We start from the raw sequence: 25,592 nt of genomic DNA, 5'->3' as shown, positions 1-25,592 counted from the left end.
ATCACCTTGGCTAACACCATTTGCCCCACCCTGGTATTTCTCTGAGACCCCACCCCACTCTACTCGAATTTCCGAGTGCTTCCAATGGATCTTCCACACAAGTGGCCTGCCGTGGCTCACACTATGGATTTACCTAAAATCCCTCAAAGTTCCAAAAACCCCAAACAAGCAGCAGTTAGCCTGGCACAAGAGGGAATATATCTCAACTTGCACTGTAATTCCCATCAGGGGGCCCCAAGCCTGACAAAACTGGCCAGTGTTGACTTGGAACTAACTTCAACTAAATGGCCATGAGCCCAGCACACGTGGTGCCCGTGTCAGCACACACTGTGGTGCCACCAAAGGGTCCCAAGACTGACGCTAGTGGCAACCAGCCTTGATTCACAGCACAGCCTCTTTCAAGTGCCTACAAGCCCAGCACAAGTGGCAACAAACCACAAAGACTTTGTAGCTCTGACCAGATGGCCTCAAGCCTGCACTGGAGCCCCTCCTAAGAAGCTCCAGAACCAACACACCAGGGGCCAGCTTTAGACTGTATCGGGGCACCACCAACTAGCTCCACAAATGGCTCAACTGCAGGGTGGAAGCAGCTGGCAACAAAGCCCCACTAAAACGACTCCCACTATGTGTTTAGCCTCCACACAATAGCTTGTCTGCTTTAGTCATGTAGCCTGAAGGTCAATCCCACCAACCTGATGTGCCAACAGGGCTCTACACTGGAGGGCATACACAACCCACAGAAGGGACACTCCTGTAGCACCTGGCTCATGTGATCAGGGAGACTGTGCCACTGGGCCCCACAAGACACTATATAAGACCATTCTACCAAGACTGGGAGATAGCAGATCTACTTAACACATAGAAGCAAACACAGGCAACCAAAATGAGGAGACAAAGAAACACACCCCAGATAAAAGAACAGGAGGAAACTCTAGAAGAAGAACTAAACAAAATGGAAACTCTAGATGCAGAGTTTAAAACACAGGACTGAATTATTGATCTGGAAGACAAGGTAGTGGGAAACACCCGATTGGAACTGCAATAAGAAAGAATATTTTAAAATGAGGATAGTTTAAAGGATAATGTAAAGAATAGCAACATTTGCATCATGGGGGTACCAGCAGGAGAAGAGGGAGAACAAGGGATTAAAAACCTACTTGAAAGAAATAATGACTGAAAACTTCCTAATCTGGCAAAGGAAATAGACAGACAAGTCCAGGAAGCACAGAGAGTCCCAAACAAGACGAACCCAAAGAGGCCCTCACCAAGACATATCATAATTAAAATGCCAAAGGTTAAAGACAAAGAAAGAATCTTAAAAACAGCAAGAGAAAATAATTCCATTACCTTTAAGGGAGCTCCCATAAGACTGTCAGCTTATTTCTCAACAGAAACTTTGCAGCCAGAAGGGATTGGCACAAAATATTAAAAGTCATGAAAAGCAAGGACCTACCACAAAGGTTACTCTATATCATTATAATTAAAGCAGACAAGAAAAAGCTAAAGGAGTTCATCACCACTAAACAAGTGTTATAAGAGATGTTAAAGGGACAGAATGGCTATCATCAGTAACCAAACAAGTGTTAGCAAGGATGTGAAGACAAAGAGAAGCCTTGTGCACTGTCGGTGGGATTATAAATTGGTACAGCTGCTGTGGATAATGGTATGGAGGTTCCTCAAAAAATTAAAAATAGAACTACCATGTGACCCATAAATCCCACTTCTGGGTATTCATCCGAAGAAATTGAAAACATTAATTAGAAAAGACATATGCAGCATTATTTACAATAGCCAAGATACTGAAGCAACCTAGGTGCCCATGGATAGATGAGTGGATAAAGAAGGTGTGGTACATATATACGAAGGAATATTACTCTGCCATAAAAAGAATGAAATCTTGCTATTTGCCACAACATGGATGAACCTAGAACAGTGATGGCGAACCTATGACACGAGTGTCAGAGGTGACACGCGAACTCATTTTTTTGGTTGATTTTTCTTTGTTAAATGGCATTTAAATATATAAAATAAATATCAAAAATATAAATCTTTGTTTTACTATGGTTGCAAATATCAAAAAATTTCTATATGTGACACGGCACCAGAGTTAAGTTAGGGTTTTTCAAAATGCTGACTCGCCGAGCTCAAAAGGTTCGCCATCACTGACCTAGAGGGTATTATGCTAAGTGAGATAAGTCAGACAAAGACAAATACCATATGATTTCACTTATATTTGGAATCTAAAAACAAAATATAGGAAAAAACAAAACAGAAATAAACTTTCAACTTTACACTTTAAACAATCAGGTAAATTATAAAATAATAGTGTACATGTCTACTTTTATAAATTAAATATTCTCTTAATTAGGGAAAATCTATTAGTGGTTGGGGGTAGTTGGGGAGGGAAAAGGGAATAACGCTGGTGGGTTTCTTTTTGGGGTGAGGAAAATGTTCTAGAATTAGGTGGTGGTGTTGATTGGACAATGTAAGCAAATACTAAACACCACCATATCATATACTTTCAAAAGCTGAATTTTATGGTATGTGAGTTAGTTTTTTTTTTAATTGCCTCTCCCATCTGCTTCCCCAAGCGCTCAGACCCCAGGACTATGGGGGTGTGCTGGGTGACCTGTGTGTGTCCTCTGCAGACTCCTCATCGACATGGTGCCCAGGGTGAGGCAGACGCGCCACTACGAGATGTTTGAGTGAAGGGCCCGAGCGCCTGTCTGCATCTGCATGAAGACATCAGGACGACGAGAGGGTCCCACACGGCGGACGGTGCCAGTATTTAGCTGAACATCCACTTTCTTATTTGGAGAGTTTGTGTTCACGGGAACAGGCGTGCCCAGCAGGTTGGTCTGCACTGCTCCCCTCGCCCACCTCCCCCGTCACCCCATCAGGACGCCGTGCACAGGAGGGGACACTGGTTTTCCCATGCCCATTGGGAACTGGCTGTTTCTGTTTTCTGGAGTAAAAAGGTTCCTGTGGGTCGGATAAGGTCTCTGCTTGGCAGGAAGTTCTGAAACAGAGCCACTGACCACACCCACCTCCTCTGGGCATGGAGCAGCTCGGGCCCTCGGAGCTCATCTCTCCGGCAGAACTGAAGGGAAGACCGTGTGTACCCTTCTGTCCCTCACCCTTCACATGCCCAGAACCGTCAGTGTCGCACTTCCTAATTCCTATCACTGTATTTCATTAGTTTCATACTGTTTTACTAATCCTGAATCTAAACAGATTGGTTCAAAAGGAGATCGTTCTATTTTTAAAGTATTTAGTGATGTACGTGTGAGCTTTGCATGGACGAACTCAGCACATGACCCTTTCTTGTACATCAGAACCTGCACACACATGTAAAAACAGGACCCGTTTTTGACAGATGTGAAACCACCATTTATTTGTAATAAATAATTACACAATCTACCCACATGTGCAGGCATCTCTGTGTTGTGTCAGGTGGCCGTGGTACTCTGGCCTGTGAGAGGCGGCTGTCAGGACGAGCTGTCTGCAGCTTAGCTAACGTTAGGTATCAGTTCTGTGAGAATGGTCCCCACACCCATCGGTACTGTAGCACTTGCTGCTTGCCCAGGCGACTGTCCGGCCAGCAGAGACCGCGCCCTGTTTTGTGTGGCCTGAGAGGTGACCTTTGAGAGCTGTCCCCATCACAGGCAGGCTTGCTGTGAGGCTGAAGGACGACATGGAAGGGTCGCTTGTTCCGGGTGGAGTGTGAGTGGAGACCCTGAAGACTGTGGGTTGCGTCTGTGGGGAGGCCACCCATCGCTCAGGGGAGGAATGGCCACACACTGATGTGGTGGTGCCCGAGGCCTTGGAGCTGACCTTGCCTGGGACTGAGGGATGGTTGTCCCAGACCCTAACTCCCCCTCCCACTGCTCTGCTTCAGGCTGATGAAGGGGAGGTGGTTTGGTCTGGGGGCCCCTGACCTTGGTGCAGCCTGGCGCTGTCGGCCAGCTTCCTCCACAGCGCGTTGCAGAGGGCTCTGCAGGACATGAACACGGACCTGGTAAAGGGCCAACTGCTCAAGGAGGTCTGGGGATGGCAGATTCAGTGGTGTCTTTCCTGCAGGTTTCCTGTGTATTTAATACAGCATGGAAGCTCCGAGGGAAGCTAGGATGTAGCCCCCCCTAAATGTGCACGCTCGCCTTCTTCTCGGACCTTTCTGGGATTGGTGTACAGGAATCATGCCGTACCTGTGACTCCGTATCCAGGAACTGTGTGCTGTCCCTGCTCTGGGCAGAGCGTGAGAGGCTGTGCTGAGGCTGGGCCACGCCTTCCCCCAGCACCACCTGCAGCAGCCCCTGGTGTGCCCACAGACATGATCTTGTTTCCAGAGCAGGTGCCTAACCCAGTGCTCGTGAGGGAAATGCATCAGGTCTAACAGGCCCTCACCTTTTTAGGACTGTTTCTCTAGCACATCCTTAATGATGTTCAAGCATCTGGTGTAGTACAGTTATCTCAAAAAAAAATAAAAAAAAAGGCCCCGTCTAGGGAGTGTTCTGAGATGAGTATGGGTGGATGTGAGGCAGGGAAAGAACACACCAGTGAAACCGTCCTCCACTCCTTAACCGTCACGGTCTCTCAGCATTTCCGGCGGTGTCTGCAAACGGTGAGACGCGGGCAGTGGACGCCAGCGCTGGGGTGCAGCTGCGCTGTGTCCTGCAGGTGACCCTGCACCCACCCGGCCCCCCAAAGATCACTCCTACCTGTCACACAAGAAAAGTTTATTGAAAAATAAAGTTCTCCCTAGTTTTGTCTACAACAGTGGAAAACAAAGCAGTGCTCTATGCAGGTACAGTACGTTGGGACGTGTGGACAGCGACACCTCGTTGGCAGAACCCTGCACCAAACCCCAGAGTGAACCAGGCGCTGTTTGAAGACACAGATGTGAACGGTCATTAGCTTAGAGACATCAAGTTGTGACAGCAACTACAGTAGAAGGGACATCACCATCTCCTTTGGCATCGACTGTTCCACTGTTGTCCTATTAACACCTGGGCAGGACAGTGAGCAAAATGCTTCCCAACTTTGCTCCGTCTCCCCTTGGGCAGAAGTGGCAGACTACCTAGTTCCCATGCCGCAGTCCCAGCCAGGCATTCAGGCCTCCAGCCTGGCTGACGTTCTCTGCGCGCCCCAAGCCCCCAGACACACCTGACGTCCTATGAGCACTCGCTGGCCATGGTCCCTCTGCCAGGCCTCACCAGCTGCAGGCGACTGGGGGAGTTCATCTCAAGGTTCCACAAATCAGGGATAGAGGAATGATGCCTGGGAGAAGGTGAATCCCAGTCTTACACCCGCAGAAGTCTAGGGCTGCCGATTCAGCTGAAGAGAAAACAGGAACTCGGACACAGGGCTCCAGCAAACTCCTCCACACTCCACAGTGCATCTGTCCAGAGGACCAAGACAGGCGAGGAGACGCAGCTCCAATTGGGGAGCAAGAGGCTAGAACCCCAATAAAAAAGTGAACTGATATTTAGGTGACGGGGGAAAAAATCAGTGAACCACCAGCAGCTCTGGGAGTGGTTCTGAAGATACTCTCCCCGCCCCACCCCTGGCTCCCCCGGGATGGTGGGACAGTCTTGGGGTTCCCCGGGCTAGCCGGTGGCCCCGGGGCCAGTACAAACACCTGACAGCGAACCCGCCCAGGAGTCGGCCCCTGTGGACTGGACTGTGGAGGAGCCGCCCTGGCCGGCAGGGGACAGCAGGGTCAATCGGTCGCTCCTCTCCCCTTGAAAACAGAAAAGCCTCTCTTACTGCGTTTCAGAGGAACAGTTAACTTTAAGGGGTACAGTCAATGGGAAAATTCACCTTAATTTCTAGCTCAAAAAGTTCCCCAAGGAAAAACTCTGGAACGGTCCAGGAGACATCACTGGGGTGAGGCCCAGCATGGAGCCAAAGGTCACCCTTGCCACCTCCCGTGTGCAAATTCCGCAGCCTCGTTTCATCTGGGGCTGAAGCCAGGCATGTTTTCCAGTCAGTCAGTGCATTCAGGGATCCGGCAACGTTCCGGCCACAGGGTGGGCGCGGGACTTGGACACGCTAACCCGTAAATCCCACAACAGTCCGTCAACCTCGGACAATAGTGTCCTGTAGGTACGACTTTTGAACCAACTGATAAGGGGTGAGTGCAGCTCTTCTCAAATTTTGTAAAATGCTAATAACATTTAACACTTACTAGGGCCTACTATGTGCCAGACACTGCTAAACACCGAATCCTCACAAAACCCCTAAGTGCTAAGAGAGCTACGTAATTTTTTTTCCTGCATCTGAGACTACAGCTAGTTTGGCCGTTTGCTATAAAAACTTGGCTTTCCACTTCTGGTTGAAGCCAACAGGGATGAGAGGGACTGGCCCTCAGCTTTAGGACATCCCACCTTCCTTCCTCAGGAAGCTGAGTCTCTGTGCCCATCAGCTCTTCACACGGAAGCGCTTGTGGGCCCATGGGGATGGGTGGAAGAGGAATGAAGCCAATGTGGAAACTAAAGTGTTTTAAAATAAATAAAACAGTCCAGGCTTTGGATAGCAACACGTGTAACAGAGCCTGTCGTTAGCAAAATAGACTTTTAAAAAACCAAGGAGTTTGGGGGCAGGGGAGGGGGTGGTCATGTCCTGATGACACACACAATCCAGGTAAGCCACCATGGAGAGTGGGTGGCCTGCCTTGGTCTGGTCCACAAACACCACCCGCCTGTGAACAGCACAGTTTCAGTCGACCTTTCACATTCACACATGCGCTACCGCTGAGGCAGGGGCTCTCCTCCCAGACGAAACCCCGTGCTAAGGAAACAAAAGGGGGTGCATATTCTTCCCCCTTCGTGATGTCCAGCAGATCCAGTGTCTGGGGGCCAGTGCTACCCAGGAGCTCAGCGGGCCCTGCTTCTTTGCAGTGCAACCCCTCAGCCAGGGCTGGCACCTGCCCTGCCACACCTCACCACATGCCTGGTGGCAGGGAGCCCAGGCCTAGCGGCAGGCAGCAGTCCCCGGCCCAGACGTGACCAAGTGGCCTGGGACGGTGTGGGCTGGTCTGGAGGGAGCCAGCACTTCTCGGGGTTCTCACCGCTTCAGGGGGGTGAATGTGCATATACGTGCTGGCCTAGGGCGCTGGAAGGGCGTTTCCGGTGCCCAGCTGAGCGTCCACAGTGACACAAGGACAGGTCCTATCTCCAAGCTGGAGGAATCTGCACCAGATTCCAAAACCAACCCCAAAGAAAAGTGAAAAGGCACCTCAGAGAAACAATAAATATCAAACAGATTTGCAACATTCCCAAACATACAGCAAACACAAAAAAGGCAAACTATACGCAGTGACAAAAACCCAACGTAAGCAAAGACGCAAAAAACCTCTCCCTTTGTTCAAGTGCAAGTCCAATTACATACGCGGAGTAAATGAGGTGTCCACTGACATTAAAAGCAGTGTTTCCCCTTTAGGAGCTTTTACTCCTGAAAGTCTTTACATGTCAAAGGAAGGCTTTCTCTCTTTTAATAAATTAGATAAATGTTTCCCCTCAAGTTTATTTTTTTAGGAATTTAAGATCACAGTGGGGGGAAAACGCTAGATTTCACTTAGGAAGAAATGTACAAAAACTTACAGGCCAGGTAAGGTGTGCTCATAGCCAGGGAGACGGGTCCGGGCGTAGGCCCCAGTGTGGAAGTGTCTCCAACCACAGGTTGGTTTAGGACTCTGTTAGGAAAAATCGCCCACACTGAGTTGCCCTCCACCCAAGGCAGGCAAGAATCAAGTCCCTACTGGTGTGGACCACTGCTGACCTGACTTGGGCCAAGTTGGGGGAGTGGGGGGTGGCGGCCAGTACCTGTCCAGCGTCACTGCCTCTATTGATACAGCCTTCAATAACTGGGGTGCAAGTCAGTGTGCCCCAGGAGCAGCAGACCCCTCTCTCTCCCCATGGAACTGCCTCACCTCAGCCAACACTGGGCTGGCAGAAGCTGAGGCACCTAATGGGGAAGGTGCCCTACTGGGCACCTGAGCTGAGGCTCCTGACACAGGGGTGGGAAGGTGGGAGGCCCTGAGCTTGGGCAGCCAGCAAGCATTTCTAGAAGCTTCTGGAACACAAGGCAGGCACCGAATCTTTCCACAGAATGTAGCTTCCTAGTTTCCACACTCTCTGAGTCCCTGTGCTGGTTTAATAAACAGCTCTCCGCAAAATGGGTTGCTGAGCTTGGCAAACAGGTCTCGGCCCGCAGGCGCCCCCTGCTGGTCGGATGCCTGCACTGACAGCCTCACCATTGGGAGCTCCCAGAAGGGCCCAGGAGAGGGCAGCACGGGCCCAGGAATTGTAGGCCTGGGAGCTCAATCCAATTCCCACAATTTAGGGTGCGGCCAAGAGGACCATTCAGAGAGAAAAGCAATTCCTAACAGCAAGGAAGGCAGTTGTTGCCCCTCCTACCGCAGGTAACTGCCCTTGCAAAGCTTAAAAGAACACACACCCACACTCACTCACATCCTATTACAAGTTTCCTTTCTTGTGTCCTTGCTGCTGGGCCCCGGCCTTCCCATCAGCACTCTCCCTTGCACATGTGTTCAGGGGTCACCTGAGGGGTGGGGGAGGCCCTGGCTGCCCTCCTACCCCCTCCGTTCTCTAGGATTGGAGCTAGGATTCAGACACACTGAGAGTCGAAGTGAAAAAGGCCAGCTGTGCATTTGGTGCTATTTGTGCACGAGGGAAGAACTGAGAAGAGGCAGAATCTAACTCCCCACACCTAAAGGCGCCGCACTCCCTCTGTCCTCCTGAAACAGAGTCCTTCCTTTAGTCTCACTTCTCAAAGGCCCACCCGCCATTCATCTTGCCAGCTCTTTGCCAGCCGAGGCGGGGGCGGCTGCCCGAGGGCATGCAGGGTGCTGGGAGGCCAGGGCCACCACCGAGGGCTGGGTGGACTCCAACTACTCATAACAGGGAGACTCTAAGAGGGAGGAGAGGGCTCACTCTTACCGCGTGGGGATGCCAGGGCTTCCTAGGAAACATACACTCAAAGCACTGGAACTGCCTGGTGGGGGCGGGGAACCCAACAAAGCAGAGCGCAGGGCCTGGAAGGGGGGGTTCCAGTGAGTCTGACCAGGCCAAGCTACCAACGGGCTCATCCCTCAGAATACTGGTGCCTGGGCTGAGAGCCACCCCACCCCCACCCCACCCCCACCCCCCCACAGGTGATCGGCTAGTACAGCAACTCATTTTCACTCTGCCCTGCCCCTGCTCCCCCCGCCAACAAACATCAAGTTCGCCCAGAGCCCCATTCCCTGGGCTATGGAGGTTCCAGGCATTCAAAGGAATGTAATGCAAGCCCAAGGTTTGGATCCCAGCTCCAGTGGTGACACCAGGCCACAGGGGCCAGTTCACTCATCCACTCCCACCTCAAAGACAACGCTTGTAAGGGGTAAACATCATGACTAAGTCCAAGGGTAGTAGCTCTTTCGGTCCTGGTCCTGCCTTTCGAGATTTACCACCAACCCCCAGATGTCAATTTCCCAATCATGTACTTCGTTCCCTGGCTGGGTTGTCCCCCCACATCTGGGGGTGCCTGTTCTGTAGCTGCCACCAAGCACACACACAAGATTTTCTTCTCTTCTGTCACCATCTGCTTTGAGGAGCGAGGTCCCCACAGTGCACCCCGCCTCTCCCTCCTGCACCCGCCTGAAGGGGACAGAAAACTATTACAGTGAAGGTGGACGGTAAACAGTGGGAAATCAAAGAAACAAGACCTGTGATCAGTTCCTGTTTGCCCTCCCCTGGCACCCTCCCCCTCCCAAATAAATAAGTTAATGGATTTAGGAATGTTCCCATACAAAGTTCTTGCCAACCAGCTCAGTTCCCCCTCTGGTTTTGTTTTGTTTTAAATGAATCTTGAGATTCGCGCTCTACCCTGGAGCAAGTGCATTGAGGGATTCTCCCTGCAGTTGCTCCTCAAAAAATAAAGTTGTGCCAGGAAGAGCAGCCAGGCTCCCGGCCTGACGCCTGCCCGCCTTTGGTTTTGGTGAAAATGCCGCTGTGATGCGCTGACCACAGCAGGAGTGATACCACATCGAAACCTTCCACCAAAAAGTTCAGGCTCTGGCGAGAGTCCCTGAATGACACCTGCCCCCTGGCTCTGCCAGGACGGGGCTGGAGCCGCTGTCTTCCCAGCACAGTGTGTGCAGGGCCAGCTGGTGGCCGCTAGAGACAGTCTTTGCAGAGAGCCACCTGGCCCTTGATGAAGTCCCGGCAGGGGCAGATCCTCCGGTGCCTGGGGTGGGCGCCTGCACAGCTGAACAGCAGGAGGTCACCTTGAAACACACAGTGCTTGTTCTTGGGGTCAAAGGAGGGCACCAGGATGTCCTTGGCCAGCTCTGAGCTTTGGCAGATCACCTCGTACCTGGAGAGGAAGAGAAAAGCACAAGGTTGGAGGTGCACGGACTGTCCTCCTCACTGGCTCCTCAGCCCACCTCCTCAATGTGGGGAGCATGGTTGCTTCTCCTGCTGTAAAGAGACAGCAGCCAGTACCCTCTGACCCAGCAAGCCTCCACCCTCTGACCCAGCAAGTCCCCACCTTCTGACCCAGCAAGCCTCCACCCTCTGACCCAGCAAGCCTCCACCCTCATAGCCAGCAAGTCCCCACCTTCTGACCCAGCAAGCCTCCACCCTCTGACCCAGCAAGTCCCCATCCTCTGATCCAGCAAGACTCCACTCCAGGGATGGGGCTAGAGAGAGGTGTGTGCCTGGATGTGTGTGGGGACGAATTCAAGGCTGCTTGTGAAGACTGTATGTAAGCGTGAAAGTAAATAACCCAAACACCACGTGGGGAGTGGGGAAATCAACTTGGCGAATGTGCTTTGGGAGTTCTAGGCAGCCCCTGAAACAGGATGAGGAGCAAATGCAAGTGGCAGCGCGGAGCTGTCCTGCAGGAGGCAGGTCGCAGAACAGGAGGCACAGCGTGACCCAGCCCCACCTGTGTGTTTGTCCGTGTGCGCATGTGAGTGGGTGAGGGTATGGGTGTGTAAGAACGTGAGTGAGTGTGTGTGATGTATGTGTATGTGCAGGTGAGTGGTTGAGAGCATGAGTGTGTAAGAACGTGTGTGGTATATGTGTGTGTGCATGTAGTGGGTGGGAGTATAAGTGTGGAAGAACTGTGTGTGAGTGTGTGTGGTGTGTGTATATGCGTGCATGTGACTGGTTGAGAGCATGGGTAAGAACGTGTGTGTGGTGTGCGTGTGCAAGTGAGTGGGTGAGAGTATGAGTGTGTATAAGAAGGTGTGTGTGTGGTGTGTGTGTGTGTGTAAGAGAATGTGAGTGTGTGTAATGTGTATATGTGAGACTGTGTGTGTGTCTAAAAGCCGAGAAGGCTATACATTAAAACCTTAACAATGGTTACTTCTAAGGAGTAAGACTGGGGCAAAATCGTGTAAAATTTAAATACAGGGTGTCCCAAAAAACTGCATATACATTTTAAGAGCTGATAACTCAATTTTGAAAATGAAATGATTTTAATAAACACTACCTTTATAATTATTCAAAGTGTGTGTACCTTTTGGACACCCCAATTTTTACAGCTATGTTGAATGTTTTTATTGACGGCTCACAAAGATTCCAGCTGCATGGCCTTGGTCTCTGCCGCAGGAATCATCTCCCTGGTACCCTGCTAATAGAGGGAGGTGCTGCTCTGGGGCGTGGCTCACTGGACCTCTGCAGCCATGGCAACAGCAGTGCCCTCCCCTTCCCCCCAGGTAAGTGCGAGGCCTCAGGACTGCAGGGAGGAGTCTAAATCCTGACCTCAGCCACTGCTCCTGCTCCTCTGCCATCTCCTACAGCTGGCTTGTCTGTGGGCTGCAGACCCAGTGGCTCTGCCTCTCCGGCTGGGACACTGCCTGGGCCCAACACTGCCGGCCTCTGTCCCAGAGAGGGGCCATGTCTTCTCCTCCTGCCCCTTGGGCACCAGGTGTCCAGCCTGGTGCCTGCCTACCACGTGGGGACAGTTCAGAGAAGAAGGTCCAGGCGGCCAGGCAGACCTGTGACCCTGGACCCATGACGGAGCCTCTGTGAACGGGGGTAGATAATTCTTAACCACGGGAGGTGCGGGAATGACAGCAGCACCTCAGAGCACTGGGCAACGTCTAGCGCTGGGGGAGGTCTCAGGAAGTGGGAGCTGCTGTCACAAACATCATCGCCATCATGGTCCTCTGCCTGGCAGACATTGGGTGGGCTAGGCCGCTGGCCTCCCTGCCCACAGTGTGAACAGAAACACAGGATAACTGTCTCAATTTTCCGACATTCACAGAAGTCTCAATTCCTGCGGACAGGGGAGGGTCCAGCTGGGGACCCCGAGGTTTCCTGCTGTCCCTGCAAAGCTTCCAGGTCCCCCTCCCCCAGGCCCCATTCCTCCAGCCCCCTCTTGTCTTCCTCCAGCCAACTAACACCCTCCCTGGCCCCGCCCTTGCCAATCGTAATCAGGTGATTTCCAGGGCATCTGGGGATGCTGGTGGCTCTTGGGGCTGCCAGCCTGGCGCTCGCTCGGTGCTGGGGAGGGCAGCGCTCCCTCATATCTCACCCCTGCAGTCGCCAGTGGGCTCTGCGACTTCCCTAAATCCCCCATCACCTCTCCTCTTGGCACACCAGCCAGGAGGTGGAGGCATGCAGAGGGTTAAGATTGTGGAGCAGCAAGGCGAAGGCAGGAAGTGGGGTTTTATGGCTTGCCTAAAGGAAAAGCGAACAGAGATTCAGGGTTTCCAAGCCTACGCAGGCTATCCCAGCTGCCAACCCACCGCGAGGGGTCTCCGAGCTCACATGTGCACTCAAGTTTCCACATGGAACGCGGCCTGGGAAACAGTATGCTCCAGCTCTTTGTTTAGGAGGATGATAGCACCTGCTGTATTTTGAGTCATCTGCCTGGTACCCTGCTAAGCAGGAGCATGGAAATGTCTGCAACTCACCTCAGACCCCATGGCAGGGGCTGTCACTGTCAGTGGCCACAAAGAACCCTCCAGCTCCTGCCCTGGTCACCTGGACTCAGACCCCAGGCTCAGTCTCCTGGTGTGAGCGCATCTCACCGGGGTGGTCGTGGGAGCAGCCTGCCTGCCCAGGGATGGTGTTGGAGACCACAGTCTTCCCACGGTCCAGGGTGTGGCACAGCTCTGGCCACCTCTGGATGCCACCCACCTGCTGGCCCCAGGGAGCACTCCCTCCTTCAGCGGCAGGGCCCTGCCCCACAACCCTGGCTGCACAGGAAGGCCATGCCATCATTCCTGCTTAACTGGTGAGCGAATTCACCAGAGAGGTGAGGTGACTTTCCTAATCCTTGGAGTGTACCCAGAGCCCAGATGGCCTCCACGGCCCGCAATCCCCTCTCCACTGGGGACCCTTCCTTTCCAGGGCATGCAGCCACTGTTCCAGCCTCTGTATTCCTGTGATGTCTGTCACCGGACACACACACCCATTCTTGCTCACACACCCTCACACCTGCGCGGGGACCCTGGTGTGGTCTAGTTTCCCTCCTGCAGGGTGCTGCCTCTCCAGCTTCTCTTACAGGGCAGTTAGGGCTCCTGAGGCCCAATGCCTCGGTTTACATTTTATGGCTCTGGAAGAATCAGAGGGCAAAGGCCCGCCTCCCCATGGGCCCCTGACTTCCTGAGAGGACAGAGCTGCTCATCCCCCTGACACACGGGTACACACAGGGCGAGGGGCCATAGCCGGCCTAGCCCTCCCATCGTCCCTGTCCTGGAGTTCCTCCCTCCCCCACCCGCCATCCTGCTACTTCCAAGTGCCCCAAGCTCCCCTTGACCATTCTGACTCAGGGCCACTCCCTCTTCTCAGGCACCAAAGCTTAGTTAAAATCCTCCCAAACTCAATAATCTAATATTTTACGAGATACAACTTGAAAAGGAAGCCAAATCACAAACAAGGTCTCATGTGAACACACGTTCCGACTTACGGAGCGAGGCCCTCCCCACAGGGCTCCCCTGGCCTGGACTTGGTTCATCCCAGGGTGTCTACCCATTTTGGTCAGAACTGCGCACGCTGAGCTGGTCCTTGCCCCTGCAGCACGCACACCGTGCCCTGCCTGCACCGGAGCTCAAGACCAGCTGCCGATTCCCGATTCAAGGTGATGGCATGGGATGCTCCAAAAGGCTCAATTCATGTCACAATCCAGGCCCGCAAGGTGGAGCAGGAAAGGCAGTGCTGGCGTGTGGAGCCCCTCACTGCTAACTGGCCATGGACATGGGTGGGCCAGGGCGCCTGGTGCTGAGGAGGCACTAACAGCTGGCAGACAGCTGGGGTTTTACAACACTGTCAGCATTTACAAAGCAGGCACAACGCATCCAGTAGGGCCCTTACGTTCAGAGAATTAACTGCAGGCAGCTTTATTGCAATGTTAGCATTCCCTGCAGGCTCCCAAGAAGAAACCCACATGGCTACAACGGGCGTCGTTAGGCACTCCCATGGCACGGGGCCTGGCTCTCTTGGCTCCTCCTGGTGACCTGGGGCCTGCTCCCCCACCCAGAGCTCTGGCTGCACATCATCTCACCATCACCCAGGATGTCCCCATTTCACAGATGAGAAAATCGAGGAGACAGAGGGGACTAGTCCATTGGCTCCCCTTCCTGTCTCCTCACCGGACCTAGGCCTGTGCCCGGGGGAAAGGCATGCTGTGTGGGGCCGCGATCACGGGACCCGGGCGGCAGCATCCCTGTTTCTTGGGGACAGGTTGGGGGCATTTAGACAATTCTGGGTGGACAGTCCCTAGTCTGCCCCCAGCAAGTCCAGGCTCTGATGCATAGACACTGGGGGTTCTCAGAAAGCCACTTTGCTGCTGGAGCTGTTCCTAAGACAAGCCGGGAGGAAGCCCCTGGTGGACCCCAGAATCTGGGATGTGTGCTGTGGAAATGGAAGCTCCTAGGACCATTATCGGCTTCCCATAAACCCCAGAGCACCACTCCCTCTCCCAGACTTCACCACAGCAGCACTGCACTGACTGGCCCCGCCTGGCCTTTAGGTTGATGGGGAGCCAGGGCAGCCTCAGAACCTGGTCTGGGCAGGAAGAGAGCATCCGTCTCCCACGTCCCTCCTCGGCAGGGCTTCCCTGCGGCTGAGACGCCAGAGCCACGTGCTCTTCTAGAATGGGTTTATGCTTGAGAGTAATGACCAGGCCAGCTCAGACAACTGTGCACGGTGACCATGGTGGCCGACCTCGTTCTCCGGCAGGCACGAAGCCAGAGTGGGGCCAGGCACGCCTCGCTCCAGAGGCCACTGTGTTCCTTAAACACCCTTTGAGACAGGGACAGACCACTGCTCTGCGGAGGGGGCCATGAGTCAGAGGTCAAAGAAACCTCCCATGGAAATTTGGGAACTGCAACTGCCAAACTCAAAATGCCAATGCAGAGGCAAGTGAGTGGCGTCGGTAAAAACAATGCAAGCACGAGGGCAAAAGCTCATGCAATCCAGACGGCCCCTCCTGGGTGCAGGCTGGCCCAGGTTCCCGGTGCCCACCACACCCACCTCCTGCCGAGGGACCTGGCAGGGTCAGGCCTGCTCATACTAGAGGAGCTGGACAAACATGCAAACAGGGACGGGCTGCAAGAGGGGAAGGTGGCGTGGACTTTGCTGTAGGCAGTTCTTGCCAGCTCCTTGCCCATGTCTCTCCTTCCTTCCTCACTCTAGGGCACAAGGCTCACCCGACTCCTGCATGTCAGACTGCTGTGGTTCTGTGCCCACCTCCGCTCCTATGGTTCTCGGCTATGACGGTAGCAAAGTGAACACCTCCCACAATCTTCAAGCTCAGACATGACATTACTTATGCAAATAAAATGCCCTCATTCGAATTCTAAATATATCGGCATGCCAGGTGACCTCATCCACCTAACAATAAAAATGCCGCTAACTTTCTCTGGGGGGATTGCGCTGCAACCTGCTCACCTCCCCACATCTTTCCCCACAGCCCACGAGCCTGGAAACAGAACCTCATCCTGCTCTGGGCCACCCCGCCCCGCCCCGCCCCGCTCCAGCACTCACTTCAGCAGGTCCTTGTCCTTGTTCAGGTGCTGGAAGAAAGATGGCTCACAGATGAGCTGGTTCTCCTGGCATACCTGCTTGCAGGACTGCCCGGGCTCAGCGAGCTTCACCTGCAGGGCACTGAGGGGCGGCCACATCACCTGCCCGTGGCAGAAGTCCTGGAATGACAACAAAGCCATCAGCCAAGGGATCAGAGCGCAACTTGCAACCCCCAGCCTGCCAAGCAGCCCACAGGGGAGGCGGCTGCTGCCAGGGAACAGGGAAGGGGAGCCTTGGTTGGGCTCAGGGCTTGTTGGCTGAAAACAGTTACAATGCCGTCCTAATTCAACAGCTAGGGAAACTGTCTGAGGACGTGTGGTAGGACGTGAGGTAACCTGCACCCCATCAGGGAGGCACCCTGGCACAGGTGTGGGAGCTCAGAATGGGGCAGGGCCTGTCGTTTCCGGGATCTAGAGGGAGTGGAGGAAACTAGCAGGTCTAGGGAGGACCCGGGTGGGCTGGGCTAATGCAAACTACTTTGTTTATATACCTTCAGGAGACATCTGATAACTTCGACAGCCTTTAAGTATTAAGATAAGTAGATTTTAAATCCAACGTACACCAAAGCCTACTGTGTGAGTGCATGGGCTAGGGCCTAGACGCTAGGCAAACAACCAGAGAAACCTGGGTCAGACCAGCCATCTACATCACTAGAAGCCGCGTGAGAATTTAACCCTGGATTGGATTCAGGGCGGTCCAACCCTGGATTAGGCTGGGGAACTGGAAGTCCTCCAAGGCTGGAGGCTCCAATACTGGCTTTAGAGCTTTTTTTTTTTTTAATGTTTTTATTGATCTCAGCGAGGAAGGGAGAGGGAGAGAAACATCCTTGATGAGAGAGAATCATGGATCAGCTGCCTCCTGCACACCCCCTGCTGGGGATCGAGCCTGCAACCCAGGCATGTGCCCTGACCGAGAATCAAACCGTGACCTCCTGGTTGATGCTCAACCACTGAGCCTCGCTGGACGGGCATAGAGCTTTTCTTAAAAAAACAAACAAAAAACCCACAGAATGTCTTTCCTTATATGACACCTACAGGCAGTTAGAAACTTTGCTCCTTATTCATTTTTAGCCTCTTGTGGTATGGGAAGTAGTCCCAGGAGTAAAATAAATGAGGAGAAAGACTCTGCCATGTTAGATTAGGTGATGTGGCCAAGGAAGGCACTTCAAGTTAGGAGGCTGGATCTGACGCTGTCCCTGGGGTGCTCTGGGCACGCTACCCAGTCTGGTCTGGGCTCCATCACTCATCTGTGGAAAGTGATGCTGACTTAGCGATGGAGCTGAGCGGAAGGCTGGCAAACAGCGGGTGGACCACAAGTGCTCACCCCTCTTCCTGTCCCTCGTAGAGGAGATGCCTGTGCATCTGAGAAGCGGGGGCTACATGGCACCATGAAGTCTGCACAAAGCAAGTGCCCTCAAAGCTCCGCTGCAGGGGGCTCTGTCCCATCTGCTCACTTCTCAGTAGACCACTGCAGCCGACCGCCTCCACGTCCCTTCCATGGAGAGCTCAGCGCAAGTACACATGCACACGGGCCCCAGGCATGCTTACTCAGGTTCACTGGGGCTGGCCTGGCATCCTCTCAGAAGTCTGTTTTGGGAGCCAATAGTAAAAATAGCAGCAGGACCTTCTTAAGACTTAAAACTGAAGTGAGGAAGGCCTGAAGGTGTTCCTAGTAAGCATGGGACCAGGTAAGGCAGGAGTGTGGGGATCTGGGTTACAATTATAGTCCCAGCTGGGGGACTTCACTGACATCCCTTGAGCTCTCTGCCTGCTATCACATCTAAAATGGATAATACCACCTGTCCTTCAGTCCTTATGTAATTCCTGTGAGCTAAAGTGAGGCGGCTTTTAAGAGGCACCTAGAAATGTTAAGGGTAATATTCTAAGGTCGACCATTACTTGCTGCCACAGTCCAGAGGTAAGAGGTCGAGTTGCCTGGAGTATGTATGACAATTTCTCCATGAGAGCCATCCCTTTGCCCAGGCCCCTTCACAAGCTTCCTCTCACTCCCGGATCAAGGCCCCGGGAGCTCATGGGAGGCTGGAGGTCTTGTTTCAGTCAACCAACCTCAGCCTAGGCTACCATGGCAATGCCAACCGGTCTCTTCACCGTAAGCATTCGTCCACTCACTCACGCATTCATTTATTCACTCACTCATTCATTCACTCATTCATTCAACAAAATACTGGCTAGGAAGCAGGAAAGCATAAGGGTTCAGAACTCAAACTGCCTGGGCTTGAATCTAGCTCCTCCACTTACTAGCAGAATGATCTTGGCTAGTTACATAATCTTGTCTCATTTTTTGCTGTAAAATGCAGAAAATACCAATTTTCTAGAGCTGTAGAGGGAATTACATTAATTATAATTCGTAAAGTGCTCAGAAAGGTACCTGAGATAAACAGCTCTTACTGTCACTATGTGCAAGGCACTCTCCTAGGCCCTTGGGGGTGATTCAGTGGAAAACTAAAAAGGAACCCAAACCCCTGCCTTCATATAGCTTATCGTCAATGAAGGAGACAGAAAAACCGAGAAATGAATTATAAATAATATGTTAAAAGATAATAAATGCTCTCAAAAGAATGAAGTGAGGAAAAGGGATGGAGATGTGGGGGATGAGAGGGTCCAGATAAGGCATTATGGAGGTGACATTTTAATTAATTAGTTAATTAATTAATTAATTAGTTTATTTAGAGGGAGGAGGAGTGGGAGGGAGGGAGAGGTAGAGGGAGAGAAAGAGATTTGTTGTTCCACATATTGATGCATTCATTGGTTGATTCTTGCATGAGCTCTGAAGGGCGACCAAATCTACAACCTAGGTGTATCAGGACCACACTCAAACCAGTTGAGCTACCCAGCCAGGGCCAAGAAGGTGACACTTAAGAAAAGACAGGAGGAAGTAAAAGAGGGAGCCACACAAGTATCTGTGAAAAACATTCCGGACAGACGGAAACCAAGACCAGAGGCTCTGATGGAGTGTCAAACAGGTTCCAAAAGGAGCAGAGAATTCCGTAGGTTTGCGCAGTGTGTGTGTTGGGGGCCAGAAGTAGGAGACAGGGTCTGGGGGGAGGGGGTTCCAGGGATCAGCACACACAGAGCTTTGGGGTCCAGGTAAAGCTTTGTCTCATCCTGAGTGAGACGGAGCCACTGTGGAGTTCTGGGAGGGGAGTGGGGCAGGACAGAAAGAAGCTGGGGAAAACCCTCTCGGGGGAGTGAGGAAGTGGGAGCCCACATCACATCATAGGCAGGTAAACTATCAAAGGGAAACAGTTTGTGGCGGGGGTGGGTAGTCGCAGAAGTCAACAACAGCAAGGACTGGCGAAAATCAGGTCAATCCAAGATGGAGGAAAAATTGATCAGAGACCGACCCTAAAGCTCATTATACCTTCATTATAATGAAAACTGACGGGGCCAAAGCCAGGACACTTCAGAAAGGACCATATTTGTGTAGGAACAAGGTCCCCCTGCCCCAACCAGAGGTGGAGGCAGAATCTGGCACCAAGTTCAGAAACAACCCCGCCTTGGAGACACATAAACACATCCCAAGCACTGACTGGCCAGGCGCAACTCACTCTCGAGTTCGCCGTGGCCACTGGGATGTGTCCTTGCGCTTCTTTAGCAGGCGCCTTCCCTCCCAGATGCCCACACAGGAATGCACAACCAGGGGAGCAGTGGGTGCAGTCAGCTCCGGGCTCACCCTCATCCTGTCTCCAGGGACCTCGACCTGGCCTCTTTCTCTCAACCTAAATAAAACCTGCTTTCCTTCTCACTCGGACTGGCTCTTGAATTCTCTCCTGGGAAATCAAGAACCTACAGGTGGTGGAGTCCATAGGGGTCCCACTTCAGATCTCCGCCCCCTCCCCCCCACCCCACGTGACAGCAGAGTGGCAGGATCTGCTGTGCTGAGATCAGAGAGCAGGAGCACAGCAAAGGCAGAGGCAAGCAGCTATGGGGCTATGGGACCGTGCAGCAGGGAGACCATGGCTTCAGACCAGACTGGCTTCTCTGTTCAGCAAACCTTCATCACTCATGTCTCACAGGCTGGCTTTGAAGGCTTTCTCATCATCCACTCAAAACTTTACAAATGACTGTTCAAATCTTCCCGAGGTGCAAGAAACAGGAACATGAATGAAGCACAGGCTCTGGCTCAAAGGCTCCGTGCACAGTAAGAGAGGCCAACATGAACAAAATTAAAGAACAGTACAAAACAGACGTCCAAACAGGAATGCACCAGTCACTCAGAGGAGAAAAAGAATGAACTCTGGGGGGAGGGGAAGGGTGATGGTGGTAGCGATCAGAGAAGGCTTCCAGATAATAGGGGATTTTAGATGGGTTTTATAGGCTGAATAGGAGTTAGTGGCTTATCACTAACAGGGTGCTTTGCAGATAACTGGTGCTCAATAAAGGGCTGTTGAACTGAATTTAATGATTTGGCATCTTGGAGCTTCGACAGAAGTAGAACAATATTGTAACCAAGAGAGGCTTTATACACACAGAATGAAACATAAATAGTAATTTCCAATCTGGTTAATGAGCCCACTCAGAACACAGAACAATTATTTCAACCAGTCACCAAATTTCCCTAAATTTGCTTGACTATTCTGAAAATTTCCTGCAGTAATTGTAATGAGAAGGGTTTATTAACACAAATTTATAGAAAAAGCAATGTTCTGAACAAATGAACACAACTTATTGCAAAAAAGTTAAGGGTGCTGCTGCTTTTGTAACAAAGGCTAAGTGACAGCAATGGTGACGACATTATTCAAAAAAATACCAAGAGAGCTAGAGAAGAGGGCGTGGGCTCCTCCCCAGAGAGAAGCCCTCGGTGGAGGGGCAGTCCCTCCCTTGGGTGTAGAGGATGGGATCCTTTCCACAAGCTACCCAGTCCAACCAAACCCTTAACAGGGTTACTCATCCATGACATATCAGGTGCAAACAGATTGTCTGGAACCAAAAAGATAGGTTCAGATATAGATCTGGAGGCAGGATTAAGAGTAAGTAAGGTCAGGAATTTGTGAAAAAAAGGGGGAGGGAGTGGGGACAAGTTCTAGGTCATGAAATTGGGGTTCAGGCCAAGTTCGGCCAGTTATTTGAAGGGTAAGGGACACATTTACTATTTATGTCACAGCTGGAAATCCAGGAACAGAAGACGTGCTCAATAAATACTGACTGACTGACCAGATCGGTTGCCTGTTGGCACCCACCATTCTCAGCCTGTGCTGTCCTCAAAAGGAGTGAAGTCCATCCATGGGTGCCCCTGGGGCTGATTGGGCTGATTCTCAGTGGTGGAACAGTGTGTTCCCCGCCGGGGCAACAGAGAAGGTGGCTGGGAACTAAGCTGTGGAACAATCTCCACGCATGTAAATCAATGCCAACAAGCTCTCTCTGGAAAGAGTCAGACTTAAACCTCTCACATTCCACCTCCTTCAACTGCTAGGAGTCGGCCCAGGAGAAAGGAAAACGTACGTCCACATGCACGTGAATGTTCACAGCAGCTAGATGGTGGGAACAGCCCAAATGTCCACCAACCAGTGAATAAACAAATTGTGGCACATCCATACAATGGAATACTAGTCTGCGATGAAGAAGGAATGAGGCACGGATCCATGCTAACGTGCATGAACCTAACATTATGCTGAGGAAAAGAAGCCAGAAGTCTCCAGCAAAGGCACGTCTACAGAGACAGAACAGATCAGCACTTCCTGGGGCTCGGGTCAGGGAGCAAGGACCAACGGCAAACAGGCACAAATGAGCTTTTCTGGGTGATGAAGCTATCGGACTAGACTGTCAAGGTGACGGCACAACTATCAATTTATTAAAAAAAACAACAACACTGAATTGCATCCTTACAAGGAGTGAATTTTAAGGTTTGACAACTATACCTCTATGAGGCTGTTTGAAAAACACACCTTGGTTAGTTTCTGGGCTCCTTTAGTGGTGAGTAGCTAAGGCCTTCAGAGGATTTATTCTGTGTCAGGCACTGTATTAGCCCTAAACATGTATTTATTAATCTACTGATTCCTCCACCAGCCCTAAGGGGTAGGGAGTATGATCCCCACTGCACAGAAGAGAAAAAGCAGTGAGGTTAGGAAACTTCGCTGCTCAATCGTTACCTGCCCAGTCTCGCTGGGATCAGCAATGGCTGGGCAAACAGCAAACATTCCCCACACTAGTGATATGCTCTTCGCTTTTCAATTCCTTTCCTTCTTGCCCTGCAGCCTGTCACCTCCACCGTTCTGCCACTATCCAGATTCACCACCAGCTGTGTCCTTACTCCCCAGGGGGTTCAAGATGGGCTCCAATGAGCCCATTTCCCAGAACTAAAGCTGATTCCATAGTGGCTCCTGGAGTTAACTCGTTTTTTTCTTCCCTATCTCCAAAATGCTTTTCACGTGAATTACACAGCGCTTTGCAAAATAATAGGAGCACAATCACCCTCCATATTTACAGGGTCTATACCGCAAGTAGGAAATAGTGTCGAAGAGCATAGGTATGGTTTTCAGAAACCAATCTGAACATTCCTTTACAAGAACCTGCTTACTCTCTGGCTCGAGGCAGATACCTAAGTCTCTCCCAGGAAATGTACACTGAGAGCCGTCACAGCCTGGACCTGCTCAGGTGAGGGAAGACAGTGCTCTTGGTCTCAGGTCACCAGGGATTGTGGCCTGTCCACCAACCCCTGCTGCTGGAGACAGGACCTCAGTTAGAGAGACGACTTAAAAGAGCTTGCAATCCAAATCAGCATTTTAGTACAGCGCAGGGGAGGCAAGGACATTGAAGGGGAAAGCAGGCGGTTTCCCCGGAGCCAGGATTCTTTCCGTTGGGGGCTCCAGCGGGCTTGGCGGGCATGGAGGCAGGTTCCCTGCTGCCAGCAGCTCCACCGCACGCTGCAGCCCTGGGCTCTCGCAATTGCTGCCAATCGGCTCCCTCTGCTCCCTCTGCCAGGGGAGCTGACAGGCACTTTGAAAGCGCTCTGGGATGAAAGCTTCCTTGTTCCCTGCAGATCACAGGAGGACTTGCAGGCAGAGATCAGCCTAATTAGAGCTGCGGCCCCTGGGGAAGCATGAGGGGCTACCACCTCTTCAGAGCTTGAGGTTTCTTGTTCAAACCAGACACACCGCTCTGAGCCCCACTGCTCTTTGAATATGGCCCTCTAGCTGCAAACACAAGGAACCCCAAAGCTCCGGCTGGGGCCAGAGGCGGTCATTCCAGGCAGAGGACCCATCTGCCAGCCAGTGGGGTTCTGGCTTCACCTTCCCTGCGGAGCTGGGAACTTACGGCATCAATGAAACCCTCAGAGGCCCGGGGTAAACTCAGAACAGCCCCTTTACTGCCTTTTGCAGCACCGGGAGATGCTTAATAAGAAACACCTGGAAGATGCTTAGAGTGATTTTCCCAAACCCCAGTCTGACAGCATCACGGCCCTCACCTGGCCGTAAAGCCTTTACTTCCTGTTGTCCCACGATCAAATCTGAAATCTTCGGCTGAGCCTCTGCATCCTTGTATGATCTGCCTCCTCCTCCAGCCTCATCCTTCATCCGCCTCTCCCTTCAGCCACAACTAAAGTTCCAATAATTCACCTCCATTTCTCTTCGTTTTTTCCTCCATCCTCCCTGTAGCCCCAGTCTGCCTCCAGGACTCATCTCTTGCAAATACCTCGGGAGAGAATCTCTGAGCCAAGCACCCCAAAGCATCCTGGTCACATCACTATCACAGGGCGTAACCTACACCAGAGGCGTGGCCTGTGGCTCTGACTGGCTTCTCTGTGACAACTGAAGCTACCTGAGGACAGGGGCTAGTTCTTGGACATCTCTGCTTCCCCAACTCCCAGCACATGGCCGGGAGCCCACAGCACAGGGCTGGGGGTTCACAGCACACAGCTGACATCTTCGCAGAGCGGATGAATGAACAGCAGCAGGCAAGAAAGAGCTCTGGGTGTCTGTGAGCCACAGAGCTCTGCAGAGAAGTCCCACCCAGGAGGTGGAGTGAAAGGGCAGTTTCACCAGCATGTCTAAGTGACCTGTTTTCCAATCATAGGTCCAAGATGAGCTTCCTGGTACACATGAAAAACAAACAAAACAAACCAAACTCAGCCTCTCACTCATCCATCCCTTCAATGGGGAGTTATCGTGCACCTACTGTGTGCCAGGCAGAGGCCCAGGCACGCGGCATTGAGAGGTGAGCAAGCTGGCATGGCCCCTGCATCAGGCAGCATTTAGCAAGGTTTGGGGAGTGTGGCCTTTGTGTCTGAAAGGAAGCCGAGTAATAGATTTACAGAGAACAGGCCACAAAAGGACTTTTAAGGACTAGCTGGGATTCAAGAGTCTTAGGAAAGAAAAAAATAAAAGCCTTCGTATAAACTTGATAAAGAGTCTTTTCACTTGTGGTGGTGAGTAGCCCTTTTCCCTGAGAGGAAGTGGAGACAGGAGAGGAGGAGGTGGGGTTCAGGAGCGGGGATCCTGGTAGAACCTCAGGAAGCCTCCCCTGCCGTTGGTAAGAGCCGTCTTAAAACTCACTGCCGGGGGAGGTCACAGAGCCCTGCCTCCCTTCAGGAAGGACCTGAGCTCCCTGAGTTGAGAACATGGGCAGCGCAGCCCGCAATGCCGTGGGGGCAGCCTGAGCTCCCACTGGCCCAGCATCCGCCTTGATTCCAGGGTTGTGAGCCCTGTGAATGTGAATGTCCAGAGGATGGGGCTGCTCCTGCCCCCTCCCAGGATTACGTGAGAATTAAATGAGATGGTGAGCCTGGCATACATGGCAGAGTCTGTAGGTAAATGGCTGTGAGGGTTAGGATGATTATACTGTCATTCTTAATTTAGATGTCATACAAAAACTGAAGGATAATAATTCAAATGCTTAGCTCTCGTGGTGAAGTCTGATGGGTAATACTGTATAACGTATTATAATAATAAAACACACTTATGTAAGAATATAATACAATATTACACATGCTATAATGTATGAGCAATCAGCATATTAGTTTGCATTTATTGAGCACTGTGCCAGCCTTGGTCTAAGCACTTCCCATGTACTAGCTCACATTTAATGCCCACATCAGCCTTAGCCATTCTATTACTATTCTTATTTCAAAGGGGAGGAAACTAAGGCAGAAGCTGAGTAACACACCTAAGTCATAGGACCAGAAAGTCGTGGTGCTGGGATTGGGGCCCAGGTGGCTGGCTGCAGAGCGTACCATCCCGTGGGTCCCCCCAAAAATCAGAAGCCCAGACTGCCGCCCTGCAGCCTCCACCCCCAGCTCTCCCTGTCCGGCAGCAGCACAGGCCTGTCCACAGCTCACCACTCCGTCAACCCAAATCGTTCCTCTGAAGCCTACATTGGGCCCGTGATCTTTGCCTCTTACATTTTCAACGTACCGTTTCCACTTGAGGCTGCACAATCCTCACCCCCTATTGTGTAAAAGCTTCTTGATCACCCCAAGGCCTCTGCTTTGCCCTTGAAGAGGAGCCCCTATTTCTGGACTCTGGTCAAGGAGTTCATACTCCACTACCCACAGGGGCTCTCAGTCTGTCTATTTCTAGCTCCCTGTTGCTTC

General features: G+C 52.0%; 2 protein-coding genes across 2 annotated transcripts in view; one reads left to right on the top strand and one right to left on the bottom strand.

Moving 5' to 3' along the window:
* The window catches only part of LOC102431797 (transmembrane protein 163), a gene marked incomplete at its 5' end in the record, with an annotated part of 40,922 nt that extends 37,502 nt beyond the window's left edge, over positions 1–3,420 (top strand). Inside the window, one exon of the mRNA XM_023757864.1 lies at positions 2,649–3,420. Coding sequence (XP_023613632.1) covers positions 2,649–2,709 — 61 coding nt within the window. The remainder of the gene's footprint in view (positions 1–2,648) is intronic.
* Positions 3,421–9,172: 5,752 nt separating this feature from the next.
* Positions 9,173–25,592, bottom strand: part of MGAT5 (mannosyl (alpha-1,6-)-glycoprotein beta-1,6-N-acetyl-glucosaminyltransferase) — a 215,181-nt gene continuing 198,761 nt past the window's right edge. The window contains exons 15-16 of the mRNA XM_023757865.1: positions 16,005–16,162; positions 9,173–10,377 (exon numbers count right to left, since the gene is read on the bottom strand). Coding sequence (XP_023613633.1) covers positions 10,179–10,377; positions 16,005–16,162 — 357 coding nt within the window. The 3' untranslated portion in view covers positions 9,173–10,178. The remainder of the gene's footprint in view (positions 10,378–16,004; positions 16,163–25,592) is intronic.

The sequence above is a fragment of the Myotis lucifugus genome, unplaced genomic scaffold, assembly GCF_000147115.1.
Source record: "Myotis lucifugus unplaced genomic scaffold, Myoluc2.0 scaffold_116, whole genome shotgun sequence".
NCBI lineage: Eukaryota > Metazoa > Chordata > Mammalia > Chiroptera > Vespertilionidae > Myotis > Myotis lucifugus.
Note: the sequence above shows the minus strand (reverse complement) of the source record. Positions and strands in the feature narration are given on the sequence as shown.